Source organism: Vigna unguiculata, chromosome 11, assembly GCF_004118075.2.
Source record: "Vigna unguiculata cultivar IT97K-499-35 chromosome 11, ASM411807v1, whole genome shotgun sequence".
Taxonomy (NCBI): domain Eukaryota; kingdom Viridiplantae; phylum Streptophyta; class Magnoliopsida; order Fabales; family Fabaceae; genus Vigna; species Vigna unguiculata.
Genome location: NC_040289.1, coordinates 34557885 through 34581692, shown reverse-complemented (window position 1 = coordinate 34581692; position 23808 = coordinate 34557885). Strand labels below are relative to the sequence as shown.

General features: G+C 29.7%; 2 protein-coding genes and 1 long non-coding RNA gene across 7 annotated transcripts; 1 reads left to right on the top strand and 2 right to left on the bottom strand.

The window, feature by feature from the left end:
* Positions 1 to 5280: 5280 nt before the first annotated feature.
* Positions 5281 to 7074, bottom strand: LOC114168731 (transcription factor RAX2-like). The gene is made up of 3 exons (XM_028053644.1): positions 6837 to 7074; positions 6601 to 6730; positions 5281 to 6234 (listed from the first exon to the last, which is right to left on the bottom strand). Exons 1-3 carry the CDS (start codon positions 6970 to 6972, stop codon positions 5580 to 5582), a joined length of 921 nt encoding a protein of 306 aa, XP_027909445.1. The 5' UTR covers positions 6973 to 7074; the 3' UTR covers positions 5281 to 5579.
* A 7652-nt stretch (positions 7075 to 14726) lies between these two features.
* On the bottom strand, positions 14727 to 19062 carry LOC114168510 (protein N-lysine methyltransferase METTL21A). Of its 5 annotated transcripts, none has more exons than XM_028053352.1 (11): positions 18920 to 19036; positions 18509 to 18599; positions 17842 to 17924; positions 17691 to 17757; positions 17083 to 17148; positions 16513 to 16606; positions 16253 to 16363; positions 16002 to 16102; positions 15578 to 15652; positions 15386 to 15478; positions 14727 to 15256 (listed from the first exon to the last, which is right to left on the bottom strand). In XM_028053352.1, the coding sequence occupies exons 4-11, from the start codon at positions 17730 to 17732 to the stop codon at positions 14960 to 14962; spliced, it is 879 nt and encodes a 292-aa protein (XP_027909153.1). In that variant the 5' UTR covers positions 17733 to 17757; positions 17842 to 17924; positions 18509 to 18599; positions 18920 to 19036; the 3' UTR covers positions 14727 to 14959. The 5 variants fall into 5 exon arrangements, with proteins under 5 accessions (XP_027909153.1, XP_027909154.1, XP_027909156.1 ...); XM_028053353.1 differs by having other exon boundaries at positions 18509 to 18594; positions 18920 to 19026; XM_028053355.1 differs by having other exon boundaries at positions 17849 to 17924; positions 18509 to 18594; positions 18920 to 19026.
* Positions 19063 to 21776: 2714 nt separating this feature from the next.
* LOC114170475 lies at positions 21777 to 23709 on the top strand. The gene is made up of 3 exons (XR_003601080.1): positions 21777 to 21909; positions 22029 to 22100; positions 23362 to 23709. It is a non-coding gene; the product is annotated as an uncharacterized LOC114170475 (long non-coding RNA).
* The last annotated feature ends 99 nt before the right edge of the window (positions 23710 to 23808 follow it).

Below are 23808 nucleotides of genomic sequence, written 5' to 3'. Positions count from 1 at the left end.
CGACTTTTTTGTGTTGAGTAAATTAATTATCTGCGTTCATCTCCTCGATGATAATAAAAAAATTGTTATTTCATAGTTAATTTGAAATAATTTTTTGGTTAATCATAAAATTGTCTTGTATTATCTAATTTAATTTAATTTAATGTTAATTAGGATTATTCTTCTCTTCTTCTACTCTAATTCTTTCATCTCAAACTTTCAAAGTATATTAAAACCTTTGTATCATCATTATTACATTGGAAGAGGTTGCGTGTTTACCCATGTTTTTGGTACATGCCATCTTTTATTTGTAAGTATTTTCATTTCAATTTGCCTCGTTTTTTGTTGTTGCATTTTAAAATCAAGTTTGAATTAAAATCTTTACAAATTCATTTTCAAAAATTGTAGGCTAGCATTTGTTAGGTTAAAACATTATCTACTAGGAAGTTATTGTAACATATATTTCACAATTTATGATTTTCAGATAATCAATCATCATTCTAATTAAAATTTGTGATAATCTTTGAAGAAAAACAAAAGAAATTATAACTATTAGTTCACCAAAGTTCCAAAATCACAAAGTGTCGTAACTAGATAACAAGATATAAACTATACTTTAGTTTCATTATATATTCCTACTCTGACTCAATTTTATACAATGAATATATAAGATCAATGATTTTTCTTTTTAAATTTTATATTTAAATTTAATTATATAAACAATACATACATAACATCTCTAATCTTATTTTGTATTTAATGGACCCATCTATGGAGGTAGTGGCGTGTGCGTATGGTCATCCCTTCAGATTTTGTGGTCACCCAGTCTCCTCCTTAGAGGGGTACCCTACATAATTAGATACTATGTGTCACATTATTGCTTAGTCGTACATTTTGACTTTATATTTTAAGAAAAATATATAAATTTGGTAGAAAATATTTCTTCATAAAAGTTAAATTAGTATTCTAACAACAAAAACTAACAATGTAAATGCAATACACCACTTACTAACTTCTAGAGTGAAAATGTGAGAAATTAAATATTTACATATCTTATCGTAATTTATTAGTGGTTTATGTGCTCATAATTTATTACGAATGAAAATCCGCAAAAAGTGAAATAAAATGTTACAATATTCAACCTCATACTTATAATTAAAAAATAGATTTATCCTCATCTTCGTACTTGTAATTGTCATTTAATCTTTAAAGAAGTACATACATAAATATATACTATTTATCAATAATTGTCACTACTTTGCAATTATGTAATACCAAATCACTAAAACATAACAAAAAAAAAATGTAAAAAAACGAGAAAACATATTTTTGAAGTCATTGAAATATAAGTAATAAAAAAAGATATTATTACAAAACATTTGATATAAATAATTTATTTTTCTATATATCTATACATGCTTTAGAAATGAATCTTTATGCATTTTTTTCAGTTAAATATCTTGAAATTCATTTCATGTATGAATTACTTAATTGAATCAGGTTGTTTATGTTTAGATATTTAAAAGAGTGATAAAAAGAAAAAAAGAGTTAGAAATAGTGTAAAGGTGACAAGAGAGTGGATTGAAAAGTGCATTAGTGTGTGTGTGTGTGTGAGTACTGTGTTTGTGATTTGAAAATAGAGGAAGTGCAAAGTCTGACACAAATCTTGGGGATCTTGTTTTTTTGGAACCTTTTCGATTGGGTTCCCAATGAGGATTCCACCACACCACAAAACCTGTTACTCTTAATTTAAAGAAAAATGTGTTATGTCTTGCATCCACTTCTTTTGTCGCTTACACCATCTTATGATGTTCCTCTTCTCTGCAATCCCCAATGCCTTTGGAATCACCCAACATATTCCTCTAATTCTCATTTTCTGAACAAAGTAGAGAGAAATGACATACAGTATGTTATTTAAATCACACAAATAAGAAGAAAAGGAGTATGGCTTCTTAGTTTTTGGGAATGCTCCAATTTTGACCAAAATTCATCCGGCAGTCATCACTAGGAATAATTTATGTATTTTTAAATATTGTTTGTTTTGGAATATTTGAACTCCGTCACAGTTTTGTTCTTAAAAGATATCTCAGAGGAGAAGAGAAATAAGAGTATTTAAACTTCGTGACCTCAACTCTTGAACAATGTGAAATTTATTGGATATACCAGAATAAAAATAAGTGAAAAAATAAGTGAATTATATTAAAATGTAACTATATTAATCAAAATATTTTGTAGTAAACTAGATACGAAAAAATTCATCAACTCAATTCCTTTTATCTTATATTTTCACAAACAACGAGTAAAAGCCAAGGGGGTTTTACCAGAATTTGGAGTAATTTTAGTTTTTCAACTCGAGTTTCACAACTTTTAGTATTTTTTTTCTTTTAAAAGTGTTATAATAGGTTGATATAAGGAACGAGGTTAATATAGTTTTGATTCTTTTAACTTTTCTTAAAAATTAGAATTATTTTATTTTTAAAACTTTGATTCAATCTATTTTTAATTTTAAAAATATATGAATTTAGTCTTTTTAATTAAAGTTTGTTAGTTTTATTTAAGGTTTCAAACGCATTTAAATTGTTTAACTTGTTTAACACATTTTAACTTTAATATTAATCAAATAAACATAACATTTGAAACCTTAAATAAACTTAATAAAATTGAGTTAAAAAAACTAAATTTATACATTTTTAAAGATAGAAAACTAAATTGGTTCCTGATAAATTAATTTTAATTTTAATTTTCACCAAAACTTTAAAAATAAAAACATATTTAATCTTTAATAAATATAACAACTTTTTGTCATTTTATCGCATACAAATAAGGATAATACGGTATATATGTGTATGAAAGAAAAAAAAAGTTGTTCGCACTACCTTGTAATGTGTGAAATAAATTATAATTACACTTAATTTAAAATATTATTTTAATTATCCAAAATTATTAATTAAGACCTGTCACTAAATAAATAAAAGAATTAATTACTTTCTATTAATTTTTGTTAATATTTTTTTATGGCTTCATGTTAATAGTTCCTGTATATACATATTACCATTAGTTGAGGTTGACCAATCCTTCTCTTGTATTTTTTTTTTTATGTTATATTCGACTCTAATATCTTAGTTTAAAATTGATGAAACTTCAACCTGACATAAGTTTCTTAATTGATTATGTTCTCAGTAGATCCTTCTCTTTTGTTTAAAATAGAAGAAAGTGAAATCACAATTATATCATGTTATGAAGATCTTACCTATATATAAGTTTAAAGTATAATATATAAATAAGTAAAAACTTTATCTTTACAAATTTACTTTATGAGATAAAAGTAAATCATAAAACCACTTATTAAGATAATTAAACTTCTCATTATTCTTTAATTACGATTTAGCACTTAAATCTCATAAATTACAAAAATAAAATAAAAACACTAAAAATGAAATTATTGGATAGATTAGTCATTAACAAAATTAATAAGTATCTTTAATTTTTATTTTTTAAAAATGTTAGTATACGATACACAAATATAGATTAACTAAAATCATTATAATTATCTCATAACTAGTTTGTTTAAGTTTTTTTTTTTCAAATAGTCATTTAATAAGATAACCCTTTTTGGTCTTTTATCTGTAACAACCTTTTCAAAATAAAAGAATTTGAAATAATAAAAAAAATGTTATTATAATTACAACCATAAGTCAACTTCCAATTAAAAAAAAAAAACACTAAGTTTATACACGAATAACTTCTTTTGTTAACTTTAAACAATAACAAGTTGTTAAAAACTCTATTCATTAAGCATGATTTACACATAGAATGTATTGTGAATAGAAAAATATGTTAATAATTGTAGTAATTAAAAAAAGAAATCTAACCTTTAATATCTGTATTGTTTCTAAACACAGGCTATGTTTGGAAAAGAACATTATCTTTCTTCTTTGGAAGTGCTTTTACAAATATCATTCATGCTATATATATTATACTATACGTTGAGAGCGATAGACAACCTATAAAGACGATAATATGATATAAATAAAAGTACTTTTGTGGAGAGTGATTTTGTTATTTCATTATCTTCATTTTCTTTTCTAAATTAAAAACAAAAGGAATAGCAACAGCTAGGGGAGGGTTCATGTGCATGGGGTCCATTTATATTTAATACGTGATTTTTTGTTCCACTTATATGATCTTAATTTTTCGTTAGTTTGACCGTTGATTCTTGAGATGATTTTAATTATATTATATAAAATAGTAAAATCAATCACTCAGATAAATCTCACTGGCAAAATAAAAAGAAAAAATTGCTTATGTAATTTGCCATTTACTTTTATTTTACTCTTTTACCGAAAGGTATTATTAAGTTTGGTTTGAGTGCAACGTCTTATAAAGGAAAAAAATTATTAATAAAGTTAATGAATATTTTATGCTAATAATATGGGAAAGTCTTTACAAAAGTATTTTCAATGAGATTCCTTATATCGTTTTGAATTTGGTATCTGTCATCTATTGCTATTATAGTATCATAAAATTGACATAAAGTTAACGTAAAACGTGAACGAATCATGGACGAAAAATATATTGTTTCTAATCTTCATGTATATTGTTCACACTCTAATGTTTTAAAACTTATGCAGAAAATGATCTGATAATAAGTATATATAAAAAGTAATTAATAATCCATTTGTAAGAACTAAATTAAAACTGATTGGAGGGATATATATTAAATGTGTAATAATAAAAAAACGCTCGATATAACTATGAAATGAATGATTACAAAAGTCAAAAGAAACCTGTGTTCTGCTACTAGTTTTATAGAATTTCAAGAAAGAAGAAAAATGAAGAACAATGAGCATGTTTGTAAATAAGGTAGAGTTAAAAATGAGGGTGAATTTGTCAACAATGGCTTCCGTTTCGCAGGAACCACGTAGGAAACAAGTTTCATGTTTTTTGCTGCCTTTGTTGTCGTGAGACTGAATAAAAACAACTCATTGAAAACGGGTAATAATTTATTCGATAATTTGAAGTTAGTGTTACGGGTCTCAGCACCCACACTTGCACAGAAGACAACAAAATTTTTCCCTAACCTAATAGTCTTTCTTTTCTTCTGTTGCCCATATTTCATCGCTTTCGTTTTATTATTAATGCCAAGAAATTTGAGGTTTTCGTTGTTAACGTAGCCATCTTCACTCAGACTTTGCAAAAGATTCTTCAACGGAGTGCTCAGCTCAATAATGCAGTTTCTGACATAACAAGTCACAAATTCTCATCGAGAAGATAAAGATCAATAATATTTATAGCAAATAATTAAGAAGAGAAAGATATTGAATCACTTCAATAGTTTTTTCATATACATACTCAACAAAAATCTAACATCATCGTCTTCGTAATCATCATCACCACTTCCGAGAAGATATGCACAAAATATAAAGAAACTTTTACCATGTACTGTCAAAACAAGAAATGTTTCATTTAATCAAAGAACACAGAGCCCCAGAAAATGTCATCAATATCCTGAATCTTTGCCACACCAACATACCCTTCTTCCTCCATCATCATATCTTTTACCAGTAGTCAGTCATCATCATCATCATCAGTTGCAGTCACTAGTAGTAGCAGCAGTACATCGCCTTCTCTTCTCCCTTGTTTTCATCAACATTATTATTATTATTATTATTCAAACTGCTGCTACTGCTACTAATCAGTTGCTTAATATCCTCAAGATCATAATCCAACGCTGTTAGCGTTTGCCCCAACAACCCTCCCACACATGATGATTTATCTCCATCGTTAGTGTTGTAACTCAGCATCAAGTTATGGTTATTGTAGCTGTGGTACCCGATTTCTTCTTGCTTCATTTCTCTTCCCTGTGTGCAGCTTCCGTCGGAGGAACTGCAACTTCCTTCGCTTCCAAACATCACCATGCTATCACTCACAGGGTAATAGCATTGCATGGGATTAACGCCGCCCATGTTGTCTTGGTTTTGGTACAAGGTTTGAGAAACTGAGGTTGTTGTGCTTTCATAAGGAAGGGTAACGAGATGTTCCATGCCTGTGACTGGGATGTAGGTGCCGTACTCTCCGTACAGTTGGTGAGACGAAGGAGAAGGGTTTTGAAGGTTAGATGATGGAAATGAAGGTTGTTTTGTGTGATGGGAAAGAGGAAGCAACCCCATGAGCTTTTTCTTCAACTTGGTGTTCCAGTAGTTCTTGATATCATTGTCTGTTCTTCCTGGTAACTGAGCAGCTATAATTGACCACCTGTTTGTTAATAAATATACATGAAAATTAGGTACAAATCTGTCACAGTAGACCAACTCTAGTGGATTATGTTATCAAGTTTCCACCGAGGAAAATTATTTACTCAATTAATATCTTAATTAGACATAGTGGATGACAGTGTTGGATCAAAACTCGGCATGCATGTGGATTACTATAGGCAGATTATGAACAACAACAACAACAACCATGGTTTTCTGAAAAAAGTATGTTGCCCTTTTTCTCCCATTTCTTAAAAGTATGTCACATAACATGTAGGTCATCGATTGCAGAATAGATTGGTCAGAAAATGGTAAAAATAACTGTTTTAGTTTTACATTAAAATGTTAGTATAATGAACTACTATACCTGCTTCCAATGTTAACATAGAGGCTGCAAATTATTCTGTCTTCTTCATCCGAGAAATCTCCATGCTTAATGTTGGGTCTGAGATAGTTGAGCCATCTCAATCTGCAACTCTTCCCACATCTCTTAAGACCTATTTTGGAATCAAACAATTAGAAAGAGGGTGTAGGAATATATAAACACATTATTCAAGCATTTTTTTGTTTGTTTTCATAAAATGATAACATTTATTGAGTTACCAGCTTTCTGAGGAAGAGCAATCCAATTCCCTCCAGTTCCATTTTTCTCTATGTAGTCCTTTAGCTTTGTGTCTTCTTCTGGTGACCATGGCCCTTTCTTAACACTTGCTTTGTCACAACATGGAGCTCTTCCCATATCTCTTTTCTTTTGAGTATTCCCTGAAAATTTTCCAAACTCTCACTTTCTGATCTGAATGAAGATTTGGTGGGTAGTGCTTGTGCCTTATAAATAAGAGACCCTGGTTTTGTACAGTTCAAAAAAAATATTATTTTATCATCTGAAACACTGTGTGTGAGTGAGAGAGAGAGAGAGAAGTCAAATGAAAGCATGGAGAGAAGATTAAAATTTAGAATTAGTTTAGTTTAAATTTCCACGCAGTGTTAATAATTAATTAATTAATATTTAAGAAGGGTAGTGATTTGAATTTGAAATGTTGAAGTCACACATTAACTCTGTTGTTCGTCTTCTCTAAAGAGAAAGCATCCAATGTTTGCAATACAGAAAGAAAGACAACACAGAAGAGAGGACTAATGAGTTGATGGGTACAGCTACCAGAATTGTGACACTTTCCAAACACTAGGACCAATGTGAAGATGGTCTTAGTTTTCTTCTGCTTTTAATTATTTCGTTATTTAATATTTTTTAATGTTATTTATTTCATACTAATTTGCGTTGAAACTTTTCAAAAAGGTAAAAGGCTAGCTAATAATGGGATGCAAAGAATTTGGAATCGATTAATTAGATCAAAATATTATTAAACCCCATCACCTGAATATATTCATGAAACTATTGGGTTTGAATTAAATCGACATGAGTTGATTGAATAAAAGGAGTTTGGACCCTTCAAAACACGTTGCTTTTGAATTCGATTTTTAGATTTATGTGTGAAAAAAAAATGAAAAAACTCAGAGATTTCACACTTAATTAACTGCATTTGGAAAATTAGGCTCAGAGTCTTGGTGCATGGATGGATCAGACTGGATTCTCTCTGGCTTCCACACTTCTGCAGCAGCCAATAAATTAAAGAGAGAGAGAAAAAAAATAGAAAAAAAGGAGGGTTTGAAATTCAAAGAAATACAATAAATAAGTATAGAGACCAATGAAGAAAAAGGGTGCTGCTGCTGATGAATCAAACCCAAGGATACAGTAAAACAAATCTGCATAAAATCAATTCACAGAAGTTTAAATTTTAAAATTTGGAAAATTCCTACACTTCTTATATAAAAGAAATTATTGAGTGCGTGTATCGTTGGTACACCATAAACCTAAGGTAGACATAAATAGGACAAAACATTTCTTTAGGTATTTCCTATAATTAACTACAAATTTTGATACTCTAGTTTCAAATCCTAATTTAATGGAAATTAACATTATAGATTATGAAATCAAATAAAATAAATAAAGAACTTTAGTTTGCTAAATAAAGATACTATAACGATTACTAACTACTGAAATATTTTTTAAACATAATGTTCCGTTTTGAACTTTTTGTGTATTGAATACAAATGAGTTCGAGCTAGAGTAAATAGTTTTGAAACATGAAACAACACATGGATTTATATTATTGGCCGATTAAATAGTGTCCCAAGTATATAGAAATAGAATCTCTAACACACTTTTTTACATTAATATATATAATTATAGAATTAATAAATAATAAATTTTATTTGAATAAATTTTTAAATAATTTTGATATTACGTTAAAAAATATGAACTTTAAATTTAATATAATTTTAAAATTTTGAATTGTAAAATGAGATTTACAATTATCTGTACCGTTAATTTAAAGGGTTAAATATGATTTTGGTCCCTTAACTTTCAAAAAATTTTGGAATCCTTCATCTTTTGAAATATGTGGATTTAGTCCTTTTAATCAAATTTTGTTAAGTTTATTTGTTATTTCAAGCGCGTTTCATAATAGTATTTGACTTAACATTAAAACAAAAATGTGTCAAACAGTATAAACAAATTAAATACAATCAATCCTGAAATGCGTATGAAACAACAAATAAACCTAACAAAATTTGATTAAAAGAACTAAATCTACATATTTCAAGAAATGAATGACTAAATTGATCCAAAATTTCGAAATGAACTAATTCTAAAATTCACTCAAAGTTAACGAAAAAAAACATATTTAAATGAATGAAATGACATAGGAGGAAAAAAAAAGTAAAGAAGGGTAATTAAGATGGTTGCATGATCCATGTTAATAAATGTTAGAGATGAGAATGATGATAACGTTTGAGAGTTGCATGGGGCCAATGAAATGAATGAGATTCTTTGGCATTAGATTCATTGTTTTGGATTGACTAATGAAGTACACCATTTTTTTTAGTGACAAAACATCATATTCATACATATACCTAGCTAGCCATGGTTTTGAGGAGCAATAATATTATTGTCTCAGATATTTTGTGCCACACTGTATCATTCCCACCGGGGAACCTCACGTTACATAATAGGAATAGCGACCTAAAACACCCTACCCTACACCCTCACAATGCTTCATATTATTCATCACCCTACGTCCTACACCAACACACATAATACTATGGATCCTCTTCAACCAAATTAATACTTTTCTTTCTAAATATGTAATCACAAATTTCATCTGAATTTCTCATAAACAAGATATGTAGGTTTCATTTTAAAATAGTTTTCTAAGATTCAGTTAATTGTACATATATTTATAAAAATGATATTAAAATTTAACCTCACAAACTTATTAAAATAATATCAAAATTTATGTTGAAACTCTTGTATCACTTCCTAATTGTACCACCCAACCAATATTTAATTTTATATATTCACTTAATTATTATAACATCAATTAATTAAATATGTGCACAAAAGATATATGCTTATTTTGTTTTACACGATATTCTTTACAACTAAAGCAATGCATTCTACTGGGTAGTCTTATGTGTCATTTTGGTATAGTTAATCATTATATCAGATATGAGTATTCATTTAGAAGAAAAAAAAATACCTTATTATGATTAAACACACACACATTGTATTTCGAAATTAAAAACTAAAAGTAAACTGAGATCATAATATTTTATTATTGACTATAAGTCTGGTTAACAATCAATTTCATTGACTAAAAGTTGCTATTATAATGACCAATTAATATATTAAATTACAAAACAAAAAATTATTATTCACTAAAATAGTCAATATTATGAATAAAAATTATAATTTGTCGTTAAATTGGTCACTAATTAATTAGAAACTAATTTAGAAACAAAATCCTTTGGTAGTACAAACCTTAATAGTTAATGTTTAGTGACAAATTTCTGTTAGTAGTTAAAATCTTGGTAACTAAATTTTAATACCAATTATAATTTTTTATTCATAATATAGTCATTATTTTAGTAACCACTATTTTTTTATTTTGTAAATTGATATTTAAATTGGTCAATACAATAACTAACAACTTTTGATATTAAAATTGATTGTCAATAAGACATTTTCGTATATTGATATATAAATGAAAGTCTTATAAATATTAAACCTTAGTGTTATATGTTGAACATGTATCATGTCTCTTATATAAATAACTCATATCTTAAGGTGGTGAACTTCCCTGGTTTATCTTAGGAAAAATGTTCAATAATGATATATATTAAAATCGATGATTTTTGTTGGTAGTATGTTCTATATTGTGGTAGAAACCTCTTGTGAAGTCCAACTCACGTATGATCCAAGTCACACTTATAAGATAGCTTGTATGAGTACAAGTTCTTAAAATATTGTTAGCACAGTAAAAAAACTATATTTCCTGCTAATTTTGTTTTGAAATTTCTTTTGTAAGAAATACTTTGAAATTTTGCTGTCAATTTTTTTTGCAAAATATTTTTATATAAAATACTTTTTATAACAAATTTTGTAGAAAATACTTACGAATTTTATAATTTTATAAAAAATAATTATACACGAAAAAGTTACCTACTAATTAAGATTCTTAGAAAAAATAGTAGAAAAAAAAATTTTGTAAATTTTTCTAACAAATTTGTAAAAAAAAAATTCATTTAATATAAATTTTTTTAGCGGTGTAAGTTTTTTATGTGAACAACTTATACCTCGAAATTATTAGACCTCTCTGATTTATTCTTACAATAAAATTTCCAATAAATAAATAAATATATATATATATATATATATATATATATATATTTTTTTTTTTTTATTGTGTGTGAAAATGTTGTTGGTAGGTTGGATGAGTAGTTTTTGTGAATTGATTTTACTTGAATCATTGAATGTAGACAAGAGGAAAAGTGTCCTAGTGGGTGCCATAAAGTAGAATTATCAAAAGAATTAATAAAGCAATATGATAATCTCCTTTGGCAGACAAGGATTATTTAGGAAGATACATATGCTGCCTCTAAAGTTGCTATCTCTTTTGGTAATTACCTTATTATCTGCATATAATGCCTGCATTTTGTTCTCATTTCTAGTCATACATACTACTTTTTTTAGTGCTTCTTACACTACCAATTATAGTTGACTTCTATCTATCAATTATGGCACAATCATTGCCTTCATATCAACAAATCAAACTTTTCACCTTCTAAATATGTTCATCCCTATATCATAAAGTCAATCATTTCTTTTATTTTATCATACACCACACACACACATATAAATACATTCAATTTTCTTCTACCTTTTCAACCTAAAAACATAAGATATTTGTTCATCACATCACAAGTTCATGAAGTTTTTCACATCTTTATAAGCACTTTTTTTTTCAGAACTATATGTTGTAGCAAATACACTCATTACAGGCACATGCTATAGCTACAATAGACCTCTAGGTCATTGTTTTTTCTTTTACACATTAACAAAAAATTAATTAGTAAGGACTTTAATTTGAAGTCTTAAAGAAAATGACGAGGCTTCATTTGTCTGTTTCTTTCCAAGTGAAGATTTTGAATAATGCTAATGGGTCATCATCTCACGACAAACCATGGACAAACATGTGAATTGTTTATACAAATAGTAATTAATCATTCATCACGTGAAAGGTTTCATGTTATTAATTTGATTCAATTATTTGCTGTAACTATATATATAAATATATTACCGCGTGGTTATTTTTATGATAAGTTTCTTAAGAAATATTTTATTTTATTTTTCGTTTTTCCAGATTAATGACTTTCACAAAACGATAGTTAGTCAAACTCCATCCATTTTCACATTTTGGAGGTTGATCAACCTATGTTGACAATGGTTTTTATATAGTTATAAGAAGACTTTAGATTCAAGAACACATTGTTTCAACCATCCACTCTGTGTAAGAAAAATAAAAAATCTTCCATTGAGATATATAGTAATAGGAAAATTTTGTATACATCTATTATTACTGAATAAGTTTCTTAGTTCTTTTCAAATGATAAAAAAAGGTCTTATTATAAGTTGTATTTGTATAAGGTTGAATGTTGCGTTTTTAATATTAATATAAAGATGAAATCAATCATTTTGTTACTGTGGTCTCAATTATATGAGAGAAGTTTATCTATTGAAGTCAATGAATGGCATCTTAGATTAAATTATATATGTTAAAAGTTTGTACAAATAAATCAAAATTAAAATCGTACTATATTCATAATCATGCAAGTTGAAAGAACAAGTGTCATAGTCTTCTGCATGATTAATTGACTCTAAAACAGCAAATGATGCTACCCTTTTTTCAACGTTGTATAGGTTATAATCGTCTCCATAAGTGTAGCAACAATATCCATTTATTAATATTGTACCTTTTCCTTTGCACTTGATTATAATTTTAAAATTCCTCCCACACTGGTGCTGATAGATAGAATACTATAAACTATATCTTGTCATTTGCGTACCACTCAATTATATGATCTGATTAACATGTGTTAAACACACATTCTACAACTATCATAAATACACGCATATTCTTATCAGAAATCATAGTTAAAGCAACAATGATTCAGTACAAAGACACGTACGATGTATATTTTGTCTCTGAAATTTTGGTTTTGGTTTTGTTTGAAGGATGAATGAATACTTGGAAGAATAATGAAGCAAACAAGTAATAGGAGTCACGAGGTAGGCTAGGTTTTAGTTCACCAAGTTTGGTTGGTATATGATTATGATGTCTGATGTGACAAGGGAATATTATTTTTATTAATATCTTCTTGTAGTGTCTGGAATCCTCTTCACATTACATTCAAACAAAAGCAACACATGAAAACTTCAAAGCTGAGTAATTCAGGGTGAAAAAGAAAATGAAAATGAGGGTTAGAAAAAGTTGAAATAGAAGGAAAAGAAAGGAAAAAGTCAAAGAGGTCCTAACTACACTGAGATACGATGGACAAGGATATCCTCCTGGTCCATAGAGTGAGGACAAGATTATGCAACGTCGTAACTAATTTCTGTATTATTAGTGTCAATCATTTCATTTTTTTAATGTTGATATTACATGAATTAATTATTATTAATCTAATCTGCCCTTATAATTAATATGCTCTCATTTTCACTAAGATTAGAACTTTTGTGTTCTGATTCCCGTGACAAGGTGGCTGAGACTCAGCCACACGTGCATGCACGCTCCTTTAACAGTAACCAAGCCTGAATCAATCACTCCATGCAGATAACAAATTGAAAACTGCTAGATTTTAGTTTCCAAGTGCATTATCATAAGGGAAAATATATACGTTGACCTTTCTTTTGTTTTCTCTCACTTGCTAGCTGCATAATAACTTGTGTCAGATTAAACAATGAAACTATATTTGTATTTACATTTACCAATGGATCATAAATTTCCGTTTGTTTGATGAGGTTGGTGAATATTGGTTCCCTACTTTGAAATTTTGGAACGTGGTGGCCAATGGGGTGGCAGAAAAATGACTAGCCATAGCTAAGAAAAAGAAGGAGTCAAAGGAAGGGATAATGATTTGGTGGTGTTGACACTCTTGACAGCATGCAATTTCATGGTCCTTCTTCTTCTTCTTCTACCTTTGCCTTGATTGATAAGTTAGCAGTTATATATCTGTTGTGTGGTCTATCACGTTAATCTCATGACATGACCCTCCTTTCATCACTGCAATTCATGATCACCTATCTGTCTTTTTATGACTTGTTTTCTGCCACAAGAATCAGTTTCCTTCATTCAAATTGTCCTTCTCTCACTCCTTATTTTTTCCACAGTTTATTCAAACCAGCTCTTTTGAAAACATAATTACTTTTTCTAATGAACACAACATCCTTAAAACATAATTTTTCAGATAATATTTCTTAACACTGATAAAGTTATAATTGGTTGATACTCACTATTTTGTCCTGCTTCCTTTCTTTTTCTTTACACTACAAAAGTATGGTATCAGATAATCTTTGAAGTACTTGTACTTGCATACTCGTTAATTAATTTTACGCGACGTGACCTAATACATGTTTTATCTTTTGGATGCTGTGGAGAAAAGCAAGAAACTAGCTCCTTCCAAACGAAACCTACGGAATCAGCTGGTAGAAGTTTTGCAAAAGCAAAATGTACCAGGCAAATATTTTCTGATTACCGTATTTTGATCCAAAGATAAATTAAATCACGGAGCTCTGATAGATTGTTCAACTTTTTTAAAGACTAACATATCCTAATCATTTATATTCGATTATAATTGTTTGTACTTTTTCTCTCTTTATGTTGCATCACAAAGCTATTTAGTGGGGACACCGTCTCCACCATACAGTGTCTCCTCTGCTGTCATTCAGAAAGTAATTTAAAAGAACTTTCACGTTGATTAGATCATAGCTAAAGGAAATTTGTACTTGAGGTTTCCATGTCAAAAGCATAGTTTGTATGGATCTAATCACAGATTCTCTCACAAATTGGGCTTGTGTGAATACATGACAAAAATAAATTAGGACTTTGAAATGCTAGTTTGTTTTTTTCTACGTAGTACTTCATATGAATAATGTTACAGTGTGATGACAGTATTAAATATTGAACATTAAGTAAACAAAGGAACCAAAATTAACAACTAAAATACATGGATCATATTTAAAAAAAAAATACCAAACATAAAGTTCAAGCATTGCTACGACTATCATAATATTTTTGCCACGACTAAATTTCCCAGAGCAACTCTCAAAATCAGGATATTTTTACATCTCGCAAAATCCTTGCAGCCATAGCTCCATACCTTCTTGCTTCCCACTCACTGAGCTTTGCATTTTGCGAAATAGGCTTATTTTGGTCATCAACATTTTCTTCAACGAGACCAGATCCTTCTTCTACTACAACATTTCCCTCACTGCTTTTATCCTCCACAACAGTTTCCACATCAACTTTTTCAACAGTGGCCTCACCAGAGTTTTCTGTGCACTCTGCTGAATGTTTAAATCCCATGATGAAGAGTTGAATACTTGGATGTTGAAATGTCTCATCCATCTGCACAAATTGAAGCTTCGGTACTAGTTAACCAAACTCACCTATTCGTTAACTTTGACTGAAAAAAGTATAGCTAATTCAAGACATATATACAGCGATAAACGTAACTCATTGGAACATATAGCTTACCTTGGACTTCGACACAGTCTTCACGTCGAAGTTTCTTTTCCACATCTGAAGCATCTTCTCATGGACACTTGTAGAGCGGATTTCATACCCCAACTTCATGAACAAATTCAAAACAAAATAATAAACAAGTGAATTATACAAGTTACTGTAAGAAATATGTGCATAATTTAATAGAGGAGTAGAAAAACAAACCACAATTGTAGTCCTAGGTCCAGATAAAGCAAGTATTGTCTGTAATAGAGGTTCCAATAGATGGTCTACATAAACCTTCAAAGAAATACACCAAATCAAACAGAAACAAAATGACATTCAATTTGTGATTACTATACATACCAAATTAGTTTCCAGTGGCACTAGTCAATTTAATCCTTGAAATTACAACTAATATAAATTTATTACTTAAAATGATATTTGTAAAACTTCTAGGATTAAATTGAGTAACGGTTAAGATGACCAATGTTAACAAATATCAGGGATTAAAATCACATTTTTGTAATTTTAAGAAGTAAATTGATTAGAGATTGTAATTTTAGGAATTAATTTGGGATATTGTTAATGAGTTAGCTTTTAAGGGATATTCACTTCCACATTGCTAGCAGAAAGGATATACACTTACAACATCAGTACCAATAATGTAGTCAAATGGAGGACCCACAGCCTTAATGTGACTCTCGTCTCCCCACTGAAGTTCAGCGACCTTGATTGAACCAAATGTCTCTAAAAACAATTGATTTCCAAGTCAAATACTATCTTTAAATCCGCAGACAGAATAACCAGAGACAAGTACAACAAGATATAAAGAATTTAAAATAAATAAATACATAAAGCAAATGGCAATGACGATGGTTCAAAAGTATCAAATCAAACCAGGATTCTTTTGCATGACCCTTGAAATATTACGCTCAACATTTCTCTCCAACAATGGCAAAACCTCTTTTTGGTCTGTCACTATAACATCACACCCCAGCAAAGCCATGCCTGCAATGGAACTGCATATCAGACTAGGCATCACCCCCAAACCTAAGTACTGAAAATAGGGTAAAAGTAGACCAGTTTCAAAAAGGAGTGAATATAGCAAAGTACATTGATTCAATGGACAGATTTTTAACAACAATTTTAAAACTCACCAAAACCAGAAACACCACAGCCAGCTCCTAGTTCAATTACACGTTTTCCTTTAAGTTTAGCTGGGGAAAATCTCCCCCTTCTGCAATTCCGTTCCTGAAATAATATAAAGGTAATATAGTCATATTACTCTATTACTAGGTAATGGAAACTAAAATCAATATTTAAAGAGCTTCATGACCTAGTTCACTGTCAAAGGATCTAATGTAAACTTAAGATCATGTCACTAACTTTCGTCTTCCAAACTTCCCCTTACATTTTAAAAGCAAAGAGCTATACCAAAAAGGGTGATTTATATGCATTCACGTAAAATTTTATTCATTCGCAGTTTCAAGAATAAGTTCAAGTCCAAGGCTTATCCGTCAAGTCTGCACCGCTAGTTTTTCATGTACATAGCAAATTACAGGGTGCACATCATATATGCTTTAATAATTGAGAACCTAAAGAATATTGAATGAATGAGCTAATTTCAAAAGTTAGAAAAAAAATACAGTAAGGATCTAATAATTTTTTTCATTTATGAAAAGGCTAAAAGGACATTCCAGAACATGTGAGATGCACACATAACTTACAAGAAACTTAGCAAACACAAGTGATGCATCCCATACTGTAGTCCCCAAGTGCTTGGAATTGGGATCCTATAAAAGAAAAGATTGAATTGTCAGAGTAGAAACATTCGCAAAAAAAAACAGCAAACATTTCAAATATATGATCAATTTCAACAAAATCAGTAGTTGACGTCTACACTCTACAAGCAGAACAACAAGAGAAGATCTCAGTAAATAACATGTAATAATTTGTAGGCACATGTCACTTTAGTCAGTCATCATTTCAAAAATTTACAATGCAGGTCTCATTTCTACTGCATATGCCCTAATTCTAACTAGTGGTTTTTTTTTCTTCCAAATATTTTGGGAATACTTACAAATAAAACAGAGTGTAGAAGTCTCTAGTCCACATTGAGTGGCCTTGATGCACTAACTTCATCTTACCAAATTAATTGCTCATTGTGATTAATATCATTCACTGCATAACACTAACAGAGCCCAGAGTTTTCTAAAAGGAAAAAAGTTTTGGATGCCTAGTAAGGTCACAAAACTAATGTTCAATGGGCATTTGCAGAAAAGAACACCCTCCTTGAAGCACCCTCCAAACACGTGCTTTAAAAACAGTATAATACCTGAGAAAACTGCAAGTCGTGGCCCAAAACCTCCAATGGCATCTCAAATGTGGTTGGGGAATTTAACCTGGTGAAACGATATTGAATATTATGAAACACGTAACTGTAATATGTAAAAAATCATAAAGAAAAATCATTCAATTATCTTTACCAACAACCATTATAGGTTCTGTATGTACAGCTGTAGTAACAGCACAACAATGTCAAGCTAGATATCACAGTAGATGTTTTTTCCTAAACAGAAAAAAATGAGGTCTTAATTAAGCTGACAATTTGTATGATATGTCCAATTATCGACTTAATAACATGATGGGGTGCGAGACTAAGGGCATAGAAGCTAATCTAATGTGGTTACTCGATACAAATTCCACCAATTCATTGCAAATTTGCAAGCCAGTATAACAAGAGGAAGTCAAAGGTTCACAATCTCACTTTAATGAAAGAAGCAGTATAGCAACAAACAAATATTCAAAAAAGGCCAACTAAGTTAATCTCGAATCAGTAATCGGTACCACACATATCTCAAAGCATTAAATTAGAAAAGACATCCATGGTTCCATGGTTCCATGATCATGATCATGGTCATTAGAATTTAGTTTAAAACGACAAGTTGAACAAAAGCAAGCAGGTTAAGATATCATAACTAATGATCCATAACTGCACACAAAATAGAATTGGCAATACCAACAACAAAAACTGCCCACACGTTAGGTATGCTAATGTTATTGCCAAGGTTCAGATATTATAATTCGCGGGTAAATATACAATTTTAATTTTGTTTTCAATAGATAAATAACTGATTAAGAAGGAATGTATACCTGTCAGGCTCCATGAGATCACAGCCTTCAAAGAAAAATCCTTAATACGAAAAAGAATCTAGATGACCTATCTCCCACTTAAGGTCCTGCGCTAAATCATTGGCAAAGTAAAGACGGTAAAAAGGTTGATTAACTACGCAGAGAAACGAATAAGCTAGGAAGGGGGCAATAGTAACAACACTCACGCAGTATGTAATGACAAAGAATTTGACTCCAAATAGATTTTTAGGTGACAATATTTTTTTCCTAATCAAAACCCTAGCTTGTTGAAATCATTGAAAAAGTTGAATTCCTTTACTTTAAGTGGGTTTTATCCAATTCAAAATATTTATCATGTTTAAAAAAAAAATTATGAAGGGGAAGTGAGGGAAAAAAAAAACAACAAAAAATGAGATTGAGACGAGATAGAACCTTGAAACGTGAAAGCTGAAGTGAGAGTCTTTGAATAGGAACTACATAGTAGCAGACAGAGACACCGAGGAAGAGTAGAACTTCAACTTGGGATCAACCAAGGCTTGATGGTTGCGCCACTCTATATACTCATCAGATTTAAGCTATGAAATCATATTATTTTCCACTTTATTTATTATTTTGTACATTAGTATTTTTTATTTATAACAATAAAATATACAAAGAGAATATCTCTTTTGTATTTATATTTTAAAACTTTACTTTTAATTATTATTTTTAAAATTAATTATTTTATAAATAATTTATTTTTAATTGTTATTTAAAAAATAATTATCTTTAATCGTTAGTTTAAAAACTTTTGTGTATATATATTTTATTTTTAAATTTTATATTTAACAATTATTTTAAAAATAATAATTAAGGGTATATATGTATGTATTTTGAGAAAAAAAATTTTGATTTGAATTTTTTATTATAACTAGCGAAAACATAAGTTATATGTTTGTGTGTTCGTATTTTTTTTAATTTTTATATAAATTTGAGTTAAGATGAATAAGAAATATATACTTAATTTTTAAAATAGTTGTTAAATATAAAATTTAAAAAATAAGATATGTACACAAAAGAAGTTTTTGAAATAACGATTAGAAACAAAAGATGTTTTTAAAATAACGGTTAAGAGTAAATTATTTATAAAATAATTGATTTTAAAAATAATAATTAAGAGTAAAATTGAAATATTGAAATGTAGACATAAAATATGACGTCTCATTATATATCGTTATAGATTATTATTATAATTGTAAAATTAAATATATTTAATTTTTTTAATTTTATTATAAATAATTTGTATTTATTTTAATTAAAAATATTAAATTTTAAAAAAATCAAATAAAAATGATAATAAATTAAAGAAAAAAATTAATAAAATATTTTTTTTATTAAAATGTATTTTTTAAAGGATAAAATTAAAAAATAAATGTAGACATAAAAATGGAAATCCATTTATATTTAGGAATAAATATATATTACTAAATAGCCCATAATTTGATTAATTAATTTAATTTCTCAACCATGTCAATAATTTTAACCAATTTTCATAGTATAAGTATGATTTGTTTTATTTTTGAAAGATTGAAAATGCAAAAGTAATTTTATCTATATATTTAAGTCTTTGATCGACTTTGGTCTCAATATTATCTTTTGAGTCAATCAAATCTCAATTTTGTTAAATAGATCGAATTAAATAAGTATTAACCCCATTATGAAGTTATCATGTGTTAGTCCCAAAAAAAGGTTTAATAAAGTTTTTATATTTTTAATATAAAGACCAGTGAAAACCGTAAATAACTATAATTATGAAAGCAAATACAAATATTTTTTATAATTTTATTATAGATAATTATCTTAATTTTAGAAAATGGTTAAATTTTAAAAAACAATCAAATAAAAAATATCAATTTTGAAAATAGTTCTTTAAATGATAAAATAATTATTTTGATTTTAAAAAAATTATTTAAAGGATAAAAAATAAAAACAAATGATATACCAACGAGGGAAATTATATAATAGTATAGATAATGTGGTTTCTTTTCTATCGGGATGAATCCTAGAAAAAAACCCAAAAGTTTCAATTAAATTCACGTATTCATCTCTGATTATGTAATAAAAAAAAATGAAGATATTAAATCTATGATATTAGATTAAAAAAAAAATGATCTTGGATTTGAAGGGAGTAATATAGGTGAGATTATATTGCTAAAAAAAAAGATTAGGAAAGGAGAAGAGAGTTTGAACTCAAAAATTCTCACATCTTAAGTATATTAATGTCGATACCATAATGTCTCTATTTAAAAAATGTAAAAATCACATTGATTCATAAGTCTAAATATAAGAATCCAATTATTAATCAATTATTTTATTATAATGACATATGTTATTTCCAAAAAGATGTTATGACAGTTTAATACAAGTGACTACATCAATTCTATTTGAAAAGATTAGAATTGAATTGAATAAAAAATAATATGAAAATCAAAATGAATAAAGAAAATGATTAAATTAATAATTAGACTAAAAAATATAGAAGAAAATAAGACATGTTTAAATTTGAGAAAAATGAAAAAAACATTTTATTGAATGCAACATCAATTGCGTAGGTAGAATCATGATGCAGACGCAAATGGCAAAAAGTCCATGGCGCATTAACCGGTTCAGTTCTTCGGAAAAGCTCAAGTCTTGTGTTATATAATTTGTTTTCACAAGCACATTAATCAGAAAAAAAAAAACTAATATACCAAACTTTAACAGAAAATAATTTCTTTAAAATAATATATATATATATATATATATATATATATATATTATTTTAACCAAGATAACTCGATCCATTTCATTTATTTATTTTCTATAAATACCTAAATTTTTATCTAACATTATCTTATTTTAGTTTTCTATCATTAATTTACAATGCCACATTGATATTTTGATTGTACACTTTTTCTTTATTATTATTTAATACTATCTCTTATTATTATTCACTTTCTCTTTATTTTAAATACGTAAAAGTTATCTTTTGTTAAAAACTATTTTAACCTTCTAAGTAATCACAGAAATGGCGAACATTGCTCAAATCGTAAGATCAGTTATTTCACAGAAAGGTTAAGTGAAAAACAATTTCAACCTCCAAATATATTATGCATGAATAGTACAGTACACGAAGTAATTGTGAACACTGAACATGTCAGAGGATGTTTGGTTTTGGTGTAAGCCCCTTTTCTGTGCTTTAGAGTTTTGGGCCTGGCCTTTTCGGAGGCCCAAGGCCAGCCCTTCAGTAGGACCCTATACCCCACTCAGTTGCCTCATTTACATCTTGTCTCCCTTTTCAGAAACAGCAGCTTCATCTTCCCCTCTGATCCCCTACAAGGTGCTCTGCTAGGGCACAATCTTCTTCCATCCCGAGTTAACAAAAATCGACCCTGTACCTCCTGGTAAGTCGAACTCTTGAGCCTTGGGTTTACTTTCTTCCCCTTCTTCCCGCTGTTTGAGAATGTTGGTCAGTTAGGGTTCCGTTTATTTACCTCGTTTTGTGCTGATTTCCATGTTTCAGCTCACTGCTCTAGCCCTTGGAGCTGAAATACTTCTTAGTTGCGAGTTTATTTCGTTTTAGCATCTAAGCAAGGTAAGGGGAGCTAGCTTTAACCGTTTAAAGTTGTTTTGGGTGCCATTTTGGTTTGTTGCATGTTTATATGCTTGAGAAGTATGTGTAATCGATTGAAACTGGGTGCATGTGTTTTTGGTTGTTGGATTGAACGGTTACTCTGTTGCATGAGTGTGGACAGTGGCAAGAGCTGTCAATCTCGCCCAGGCGAGCTCGTCTCGCCTAGGCGAGAGTGTCTGAGACCCACCCAGGTTTTACTCGAGCAGCTCGCCCAGGCGAAAGGCCCTTGTCTTTGAGCGATGCGTTGTCTCGCTCAGGCGAGAGTACCTCGCCCAAGCGAGTTCTCGAAGGGGAAGCTGGTGTGCTCTGTTCGCAGCCTCGTCCAGGCGAGGTGTTTTATTTTTGGGCGAAGGACGGTCTCACCCAGGCGAGCTGATCTCGCCCAAGCGAGATGCTCGCAGAGTGCCCTGTTCCAGGCCTCGCCTAGGCGAGATGGCCTAGCTTAAGTGAGACAGTCGCTGCAACTTAGGCGAGGTCTTCTAGCCCAGGCGAGAATAGGGTAGTTTTATGTTTTTGAATTCATGTTTACTTGAGTGTGGCTATTTCTCTCGAACATGCAAAATTATGGTGTGATTTCATGAGTTGTATGAGTTATATGCACTAAAATCTGTATGATAGCATGAGTAATGTATGAAGTTGTGTTTGGATGGTTGATAATGAGCATGAGAAATTAATGTTGAGGTAACAAGTGGTGGTTATGTGATATGAAACATGAGATTGGTGTGAAATAGGCATAATTCCATGATTCTCGTGGGGAGACTTTATGGTGGCGTGTAGTGTATATATTAAGGTAAGGATTCAAGTAAGGATTTCATCCCGAAACTCTAAAGGGTTAGTGAGTCTCAAGTAGAGCAAACTGACCCAAGTGGTGAGAGTAGCGGGAGGCCCTAGTCTTTGGCAGGATAATGGCCTTAGATGCTTAAAGGCTAACCTTGTGTGTGGTAGGGTGAAACCCATTGGCAATGGCTCTGCAGAGCAGTAGAGGCCACCACAAGTGCAAGTGTCCAGTGAATCCGATCTTGATATATGTATCCGGATAATAGAGTCATAGGTGTCTTGCTTGTTTGCCATCATATGATTTATGTGTCTCTGTGTTATGCCTGTATATGTTTATGCACTTATTCTTTTACTCTATGATAAGTTTCATGTTACACTAGCTTACCCTTGCATTTTGTGTTGTTTCTGTTATGTTTCCTCTTTTGCGATGATCACCTTCTGGTAGGAGCAGATGAGAGGGAGGTTCAAGCTGGATCTGAGAAACGGAGTGGTGCGGCCTAGATTCCCTGTCTGGATGTCTTAGGAGTAGTTTCATGGCCATGAGGCCTTTTGTATTAGTTGCCTTGAGGGCAACCCTTTTGCAAGACTGTCAAACTTTAAAAAATTTCCTTTTGCTTAGGGCTATGTGGTATGCCTAAGTTTCCTTTTAAGTACTTCAGGATGACTGTAATAGTTACCTTTCGTACGCTTCATGTTCATCTGAGTGTTTCTCGTTATTATGATTGTGTGATGTTTTATTTAGTAGTGTAATCTATTAAAATGGGATGTCACATTTAGCTTGTGTTATTCTGATGAAACAGCTTCCCTTCTCATTTCATTATATCTTTTATTTGTATTATTACATCCAGTAATTTCTCTCTTCTCTCTTTTTTTTTTTCTATCCCGACAATAG

Bases quoted from the DNA above. Each gene is read 5' to 3' on its own strand.
- LOC114168731 (XM_028053644.1), bottom strand. From the start codon at position 6,972: ATGGGAAGAGCTCCATGTTGTGACAAAGCAAGTGTTAAGAAAGGGCCA. The intron at 6,731-6,836 runs GTAACTCAATAA...ATTCCAAAATAG, and splicing joins TGCTCTTCCTCAGAAAGCTG to GTCTTAAGAGATGTGGGAAG. The intron at 6,235-6,600 runs GTATAGTAGTTC...ATTAACAAACAG, and splicing joins TATGTTAACATTGGAAGCAG to GTGGTCAATTATAGCTGCTC.
- LOC114168510 (XM_028053350.1), bottom strand. The intron at 16,364-16,512 runs GTGAGTTTTAAA...GTTCCATTGCAG, and splicing joins CTGTGGTGTTTCTGGTTTTG to GCATGGCTTTGCTGGGGTGT. The intron at 15,653-16,001 runs GTAAGTGTATAT...ATTTCTTTGAAG, and splicing joins ACATTATTGGTACTGATGTT to GTTTATGTAGACCATCTATT.